General features: G+C 26.7%; 1 protein-coding gene across 2 annotated transcripts in view; it reads right to left on the minus strand.

The window, feature by feature from the left end:
• Positions 1–7,539, minus strand: part of LOC107161951 (uncharacterized) — a 14,828-nt gene extending 7,289 nt beyond the window's left edge. The window contains exons 1-3 of one of the 2 annotated variants that reach the window (XM_089227560.1): positions 7,203–7,539; positions 6,674–7,132; positions 6,446–6,574 (exon numbers count right to left, since the gene is read on the minus strand). In XM_089227560.1, coding sequence (XP_089083686.1) covers positions 6,446–6,574; positions 6,674–6,838 — 294 coding nt within the window. In that variant the 5' untranslated portion in view covers positions 6,839–7,132; positions 7,203–7,539. Of the gene's footprint in view, positions 1–6,445; positions 6,575–6,673; positions 7,133–7,197 lie in introns of both variants that reach the window. The other variant, XM_089227559.1, reaches the window with a different exon arrangement.
• Between the last annotated feature and the right edge of the window lie 1,850 nt (positions 7,540–9,389).

Genomic DNA, 9,389 nt, shown 5'->3' on the forward strand with positions numbered 1-9,389 from the left:
TTCCATTTTTTCAGTTCTAAATGCACTAAATGTGCAAAAGGCATTATCTCATTATCTCTCGATAATTTATTATCATTGTACAACACCAATTATTAAACATAAAATCTTATCCTTTATACCACTTACCTATCACACCCTCATTAACTCTAATTGAAATTTTTAAACTGTATTTTTATCTTAACTATCAAAATTACCAATATTACCTATATTATGCTTTAGAAATTATTAATATCAATATTAACGATATCAAAGTAGCAAAAAAGCAAATACTTATAATAGCTCACAATGTGCTGAAACATTTTAATTTACAATAAATAATAATAACAATAATAAAAAAGAATTACAAAATATTCAATTTTGTTAACATTTAAATTTAAAAAAAAAAAAAAAAAAAAAAAAAATGAAATGAAATCTAATTAGGTATATCATTTGTTTTAATTTTTTTTTTTTAAATTACTGAAATCATTTATAAAAAAAACCCTTGTATTAAAATATGATAATAACTAGAGCTTAAATTTCAATGCATTTTTTTTTTTTTTGAATGTCTTACACAATGCTTTTCAAAGTACTAGTTAAATATTGTTTTTGTTATATACTTTCTTATAAAAACTATTTACATAATGATAGGTAATAGGTACACAAAATCATTCCAGTCTACAATAATATCTTGCATGAATCAAAAGGAGGTGGATTAATTCACTTACTGTTTATCCAACATCTTTTCACTACTCTTTAAACAATGTGTATATTCTCCTGTAGAAAAAAAAGGATAGAAGGCAGTGGCGTGGTATGTGGTTTTCCAGAGGCCTCGTATTCCATTGGTTATTAGGTGGGTAGGTACTGGCCACTGGGGGTAGTTAAAAATTGGAGCAAAGACATTTAATAAATAATTGGTATTTGGTAAGTAGCATTTGAATTTAAGTGTAAATATTAATTTTAGGTGGGTGGGTAGTTTGCAATTTTATATTTGGCCCCTCGTAAAAAAGTAGATCGCCATATCACTGGTAGGACTGCAGATAAAGTATGCTGCCCCAAAGACTCTAATTTAGATAATAAACACTGCCATAATATAATAATTTTATTAGATCTCAATATAAATAAATAAAAAAAATATTCTCATTTATGGAATATTTTTGTAAAAAAAGAAGAAACTATAAAAAAGTGTTTTGTTAATTCTGTTGAAAGGTTGACATTGTTAAAGTGTAATCTTACTGCTTAGTTTTTATATTATTTATGCTATAATTAGATAAATTAAATAATTAATTTTAATTTCAAATGATAAAAACAAATATTTGCTTCATACTTGGTCAATTATTTTATTTTCAAGCTTTAGGTGTTGTTATAAATTAAATTTTTTTAGCAACACATTTATAACCGTTCATTATAAAAAAGACTGAACACAAAAATATTGTGATAATTTAAGTTTTTAATGGTAGTAAGAACAACTTATGAGGAACTTTGTATTATATTTTGAACCTTTGTCTTAATTTACAAGCAAATATTTTTTCATATATGTACATTAAGTTATTAATTTTTAAATTTAAATGAAAAAATTTTTTTATAAATTTTGCCAAAAATGGGATTTGTTTGAAAAATCTTTTATTTATAATTTCAAAATATTGAAAGCTCTTAGTGAACGTAGTATATAAACACATATAATTTTTAATTTTATAGAAACATTTGTACATTTATAAATGTTATAAAAATAGTTCTTGAATTAAACTTAAATGTACTTAGTTATATAATTATGATACGGATGATAATTGACACATGCATGTAATGATTTTAGATATAACAGGTATTTTAGATTATTTATTGTTCTTTGGGGGGGGGGGGGCTGTAGTTTGGAGACAACTATTTTAAGGTGATAGATATTTTCACTTTTGGTCCTCAGTACCAGAACCTCCCTCAAGATTAAAAATTGAAGAATTATTACTGCTCTTTAAAAAGGTTTGTCAGACAAAAAAAAAATATATATATATTTAAACCTAATACATTCATTTAATCAAGTTTTTAAAACTCATTTGAATAAAATTAATTAAGAAAAAATACTAATACTTATATATTAGAAACCAACCTATACAGGGTGATTTTTTTATCATGGACCACTCATTATTTCAAAAAGTATCAATGTTTTTGAAAATATTTTTTTACAAAGTTGCATGTTGTTAAAAAAACGTTTTTATTAAAAAATTATGTTTTTAAATATTTTTTATCCTTATAATTTTTTTAATTTTTTTACTTTTTTGAATGACAACCTAGAGTTTTAATTTCATATTCCAAAACAGAATATTTTTCTAAGTATTTTGATACGTAAAAATCAAATTTTGGACGAGTAGTTTATGAGTTAAAAGTATTTTAAGTTTAGACAAGCGGAATAGTGGACAAACATTTTGCGGGGTAACCCTGTACCACTCCACTCCGCCAATCTAAACTTTAAATACTTATAACTCATAAACTACTCGTCCAAAATTCGATTTTTACATATCAAAATACTTAGAAAAATATTCTGTTTTGGAATATGAAATTAAAACTCTAGGTTGTCATTCAAAAAAGTAAAAAACTTAAAAAATGATAAGGATAAAAAATATTTAAAAATATAATTTTTTAATAAAAAATGTTTTTTTTAACAACATGCAACTTTGTAAAAAAATATTTTCAAAAACATTGATACTTTTTGAAATAATGAGTGGTTCATGAAAAAAAAATAACCCTGTATATTTTTTTAATAAATAATGAGAACATTTTTAAAGTTATTTATTACTAGGGACTTTATGATCTAAGAATATATAAAAAATGATAAAAAAAAAGTATATTTTACAGTAATAATTGAAAAATATTGTTTTGATATAAAAATTATAAAAATAATTATATTATAGGTATTATTGTTTATATTTAAATTTGTTTTTATTTAAATAAATAAAACTATATATTAAAAAATACTACTTTTAGTAAAATTTCTTTTTATGAAGAATTTCTTGCTTTCGCAACAAAAAAAAAGAAAAGATAACGAACGTTGACAATCGACAAGCTAATGGAAACTGCATGTGTAACTTTCAACAAGAAAAATATAAATATATGTAAAAAAGTACAAAAATGAATAAAATGCACCAAAAATACTAAAAGATGATCGTAAAGCATAAAATTCTCTAAAAATGCAAAATAAAAATTGTACCATTGAATTTTATACTTAATGAATAAAATTTCTTTATAGACGAGCATTGAATGTGAGCATTAGAAAATGCATTAAGTTCCGGGACCTAGTTATTACTTTTACTATTTTTAACTAGAAAGAAAAACTGAGTAGTATTTGTGTTGCACTACTATAGACTACAGGTTTAAATACAACTATAGGAAGAAATACTAAATTAGTTTATGACAGTTGAGATTATTGGGGTATACCTATATTTACATTAAGGATAGGTGGCTCCTAATATTTGGTAATTTTTAACTGTATTTTAATGTCTCATTTCAAACATTCAGCGCCATTGTAATTATTATTCAATTGTTATTATCTAATTATAGAATTAATAGAATATTATTTACGATCTATAGTTTGTACATCATTAAGTAAGAAGTTATTTGAAAGTTATAATACAGAAAGCCAAGATTGGCTGAAACCTAATAAATCCTTGAATTTTTAACAAATATTCAATGTTAGCCTAAATTGAGTCCTATAAAATTGAAAAATAATTTTATATGAATTTGGTAATATTATAAAAACAGTTTTGATAAATAATTGTTAAATAAACGTAGATAGATAATTGTTATTGAACTACGGAAAATAGGTTAATAATACTTAACTTAATTAATAACTGGGATTTAATTTAAACAAAAATTTGATAATTGAAAAAATACTATACTCAAATATTGATGTTTGAATAATTTAATTTATTACTTTTTCAGTTAAAATCAACTTTTAAATTATTATAATAAATTCTAGTACAGGTTTTAAATAACTAAAACAAATTTAAAAGTGGAAGTTGACTTAAAGAATATAAATTTAAGAAGATCTAATTTAGACAATCAAGGATGAATCACACAGATGATTGTATTGTATGTGTTAAATGTGTAACATACCAGATTATTGTCTAGCTTTGTTTGTTTTAGTTAACATTAGGGTGAATTTACTTGTTTTGAATTAAAGATATATATATATATATTTTTTTATGTTGTTTGTTTTGAAGTTAGATAGTTATAAATATCTTAAAACTAAAATATTTTACACATATACTTTGTTTCAAAAATAAAAAACACATCAGCTGATAAACCACTGATATTGTTGTTAACTATATGTTTAGTAAAATAAATTAATTTTAATATCATAACCATGATTCACTGATTTTAAATAAAAGTTTTTTTTAAAAATTATTTTGGAATATTTAGGCCATTTTGAAAAAAAAAGCTGGTTTCATATAATTTTAATAAAAAGGTACATGTTAAAGTTATTTGAATCATTTATGGTAAATGGATTTAATAAAAACATTTTTTTGTGACATTTTGACTAAAAAAAAACACGATGATAAAACTTTTATGTAACTAGGTTGGTTCACTAAACATAGTAACTAACACCAAAAAACATTCAAAATTTCAAATATTCAAAATCAAAATACTTTATTTTGATTTTATGTATTTATGTTGGTTTGAGGTTTTAAAACAGACAGCAGAAAATACTAGTCATTTAAAACACCTATTAACACGACGGAAAAATCCTTTCAACTCAAAAAACACTATTTTTATTGTGGGCAACGATTGTGTGGTGTAATGCTATTTGCTAGATATGTAGTAAAAGATCACTTATACTAAGAGATCGCAAATAGTACAACATAATACATATTAACACAATATTAGTATACAGGCCTGTCGCTAGGGTACAAGCAAGCCATGCGTTGCTTTAGGGCAGCATAACATTTAAAAAAATTGAGGCGGCAAATTGTAATATTAAATTTCCAAAAAAGACAGAAATTTAATTATTATTATTATTCGCTTTAGGACGGAAAATGTCTTACGACGGGCCTGTTAATATATTACACTGCAAAAGTGTTAACAGTAGAGCAGGTACAAAAAAACAACCGATTGTATTGGATACAAACCTAAACCTAATCCTTTCAACGAGGAACTTTATCCAGCTTTAATATCAGCTAACATTCCATGGAATAAAATAAAAGTTCTTCAGTTCAAGACCTATTAAGAAATGTATACTTGGAAAACAAATCTCCAACAAGAGCACTCTCAGTAAAATTTATCTTGGCCAATATTTGATGGATGTATTGATTTAATAAAGTCTTATTGGACATTAAAATATATGTTTCAGGGACAGTCTTAGGGAACTATGCATCATAGACAAAGAAAGTTAATGCACTTTATAGTTCAGGTTAAGTAATTGAATTACTAAAACTATTACTATAAACTATTATCTGAACTCTGAAGGTGCCCACGATACATCGGTGGCCTGAGCAGTAACCCTACCCCTAAAACCTACCTTGTATGGTTGAATGTTGATGAAACTACTGATTTAAAAAGAGGGTATATTGCATAACTCATAGTTGGGATTCTTGAAAACAATATGAATATACAACCATCTTATTTCTAATTAGTAATGGGTCGAACCTTGATTTTTTAAATTGAACCAAATCAAACCTAGAATCAGCTTAAGTCAATCTCGAACTCAGCATATTTACTTTACACTTTCAAAATATATATAAAACATTATCATTAATTAACAATTATTTCTAAATAAACATTATCAATTTTTATTTTATTTTTTGAATTATTGTGGCTATCAAGTACGAAGAAGTCTAGTTCAACTAGTTTGATTTTCGAACAGTAAAAGATGCTTGGAAATTTTTTTCATAAAGAGTTCAAATTTTTAAATCGAACTAAACATCAAGGGTTCGGTTTAGTTCAGTTTGAGATTCAAAAAGTTTGAACCATCACTATTTCTAATATATTCTATGTTATGTTTTATGCTTAATTTAAACTGATTACGTATTATATTACTATAGTGCAATAATTCCATTATAAAAGTGTATACCTCAATTGAGTATAATTCAATATTTAACAAATATTAAAAAAAGAAAAATAATTTGCATTTTTTTTTCAAACATAATTTTGATATTTTAAGCATATTTAGAGAATGCAGGCCCTAATCACAACTAACAAAGACAGTTATGCACTTGTAAGGCTGACATAAATGAGTAAATAATGATTAATATTGATTACATTTTAAAAGTCTATTCTACAGATTTGGGTAAATGTAAGCCTAAGATGTGAGTTTATATAATTTGACTTAGCTATAATGCTTACTAACATAGGCATATACTAACATCAATTTATAAAAACATACCATATTATGTTGAAGCATTTTAAAAATGAATATATACATATACCTATAAATATATATATTAAAATATAAAAACATAAAAAAAAACCATCTCAGACATACTTTTTTTGTAGCAATGTAATTGATAACAATTTGAGATTCGGCAGCTTTCTTCTTTATTTCAACAAAGGTCATCAATAAACCATGACAGTTTTCGCATATCATTTTTGGTTTTATATCGTCCCTCTCAACCTAAATAAAACAATAACAATTTATTATTATATTCAATATATTATTAAAATTTAATTAATAAATTTAAATTTTTTTCTAATATAATATGTATATAGATACTTTGACTCCTAGTAGTTCTGACATCTGTTGACTCATATTTAATTCTTCATTGTTAGGATTGAAAATGTGTATGAACTTGATGTGTCTGTTCGATTCCGGTTCTAGCAAACAAATCCTGCAAAGATCGAAGTTCTCGCTGTGCAAATGCATCTGCGTGTCACTCATGATGAACAGCTCTTAGATAAATCCTGCACTGGCGAAAAGTCGAAAACCAAACGATCAGAGATCGAGAGGTGAGAAGCGGCGACCGACAGTGGTTAATGTTGTGAACTACGAGCGGTGGGACCAATGACAGCCGGTCATCGTTAATTATTGATTTTCGACGAAATGCGGTTTGGTCCAAGCGATGAACGACATACATCGACCACCAGGCGGCAGGCACCAGTTCAGTTGGCCAAACGCCCAAATCCCCAAATTTGGTGAACAGACTTCCGGCGGTTAACGTCACAGTATAGGTACCTAGGTATAATAAATTAATAAATAATATTAATATATTATTATATTTTTATGATCAAAAATATTACTTTACGTGAAACGAAGGTGTTTGGGGCGAGTATAACACTTCGACGTCATTTAACTTACAAAAGTCATGTGCTATACATAAAATGAGTAAATGACAACAATGTCGAAGAAAGAGAAACACATAAATCAGCTAAGATACCGCGCAGCAATGTCTGGGCAGTGAGCTGCACATGATAACGTTGGTTATTGATTATGAATTTTGATCAAAATACCAAATTAACCTGTATAGTATATTATTATTATTACATAATATTTACATGGCCATACCATACCTTTACAAATTAAATTAATCATGTATCATAAACAATGATGATTGAAATTTTGGTAAAATCTGTGTCTATAATAGCTTCGCGGAGTAAAATTTATTAGCATATTACGTCATAAATTAACAAACCAATCACTGAACCACTAGACCGGTCGCAAAGTGTAACCATAAGCTATACCGGTAAACAGTAAACATACCAGTAATGGGGTACAGAACCTGCAGCAGGCTCATGCTGGATGCCCTGATTAAATGGTGGGCGGGTGGGTGTTTTCTTTGATTTGCCCTTACAGTGGAGCCACAGAACATAATATAATGATATGACATTATGACAAATGTGATTTCTCCACAGCGAGGATTTGGTTTAGATTTTGTCATGAGATGCACCTTCCACTGTTCTGTGCCATGAGTCATGACCTATAAGGCTATAAGGCTATAAGCTATGACCACGTATAGTTCCAACAGGCAACAGGTTATGATCTATGGGTGAACTGGTGGAGACCAAACACACAAAAAGTGTTTGAGATTTGGGGGGGGGGTCTAAAGCTCAGGAATACATTGGACATTTTATTGACACTTAAAATTTGGTGTGCTGGTGAATGTTTGGCATAAGTTTTTTTTTTTTTTTTTGGGGGGGGGGGGGTATACAAAATTTAGGGGGCCTAGCACGCCAGGCCACCCTTATTTGAGTCTATGGTGGAGACGCTCTGTGGCACCGTTTTCTATCGGTTATTTTGAATTTCAGTATACAGATCAAAATCAATAATCGCTGTATGATATGCCATCATGTGCATGATGCATGAACAACATTATTTACTATACAAATAAATAATAAAAAAAAGCGGGTAAGTCGTGGATGTCGCTATGATGTACAGTAGGTTACTGTAATGGATGGGATTAAATTTGAATGCAATGATAGGTATCATTGTATACGAAAAACGATTCTGAACGAAGATGATTTGTCAGTCTAGGATATATTATATTTAAATATTGTCATATATATTCTATTTTGAAACAAATATTTTATTTTTCAATTAGGACGCATTTTGCATAAGGCATGGTTAATCAATTTTTCCAAAAACATTGCATGTAGTTATCATAATTCATAATAACTTATATTATCATAGATATACATATACCTGGTTTGAGGATAAATCTTTATCATTACGCGATTTCATAAAAATTTAAAACTCTAACGCTCAAATCATTTTTCCTATAATGACGCTTCAAATTTTCTCTATAGCTATTTGAAGCAAAACTTATGGGAAACTTGGTGTTAAATTTTATAACCTTAGATATAAATACAAACAATATTATGAATTTTGAACTACAAAATAATTCGCAAATATTCATGGTTTTGACGAATTTTTGTCAATATTTGAAATTCAAATGCTAATAAAAATTTAATTTGAATTTCCGGTGGACATTTTTTTTTGTGATAAAGATTGACAAATTTGTAAGGAATCTTGTATTAAATTTTCAAATCTTAGATTTAAAAAAAAAATTTTTATGAATTTCTAGCTTAAAACAATTTGTGAATTTTTGTGGTTATTACCTACGTTTTTTGTCAAAATTCAAAATTTGAATGCTTATAAAAAAAAAATTGTGACTATGAATTTATTTTATTTTTCAACTGCTATTGTAACAATATGTTAAGAGCCTTGTCTAATCTTGAGCCTAATCTTCAATATTTTCTACCCACAAAATAAAAATGTTATCGATATTAATTTAAAAAAAACTAATCATGATCGAAAATTGCAAATACCTATGAATAGTTAAACTTAAGTCAAAATTTTTAAAAATTTCATGGTGGATAGAATATAGGTACTTATATAAACATTCAGTGAAAATTTCATGTATCAATGGTCGTTCGTTTTAAAGTTACATCGAAAATCAAAATCGATTTTGTCGAAAACTGATTGTACATAAAAT

Source organism: Diuraphis noxia, unplaced genomic scaffold (assembly GCF_037042655.1).
Source record: "Diuraphis noxia isolate RWA-SAM2 unplaced genomic scaffold, SU_Dnox_SAM2 contig0004, whole genome shotgun sequence".
NCBI classification, from domain to species: domain Eukaryota; kingdom Metazoa; phylum Arthropoda; class Insecta; order Hemiptera; family Aphididae; genus Diuraphis; species Diuraphis noxia.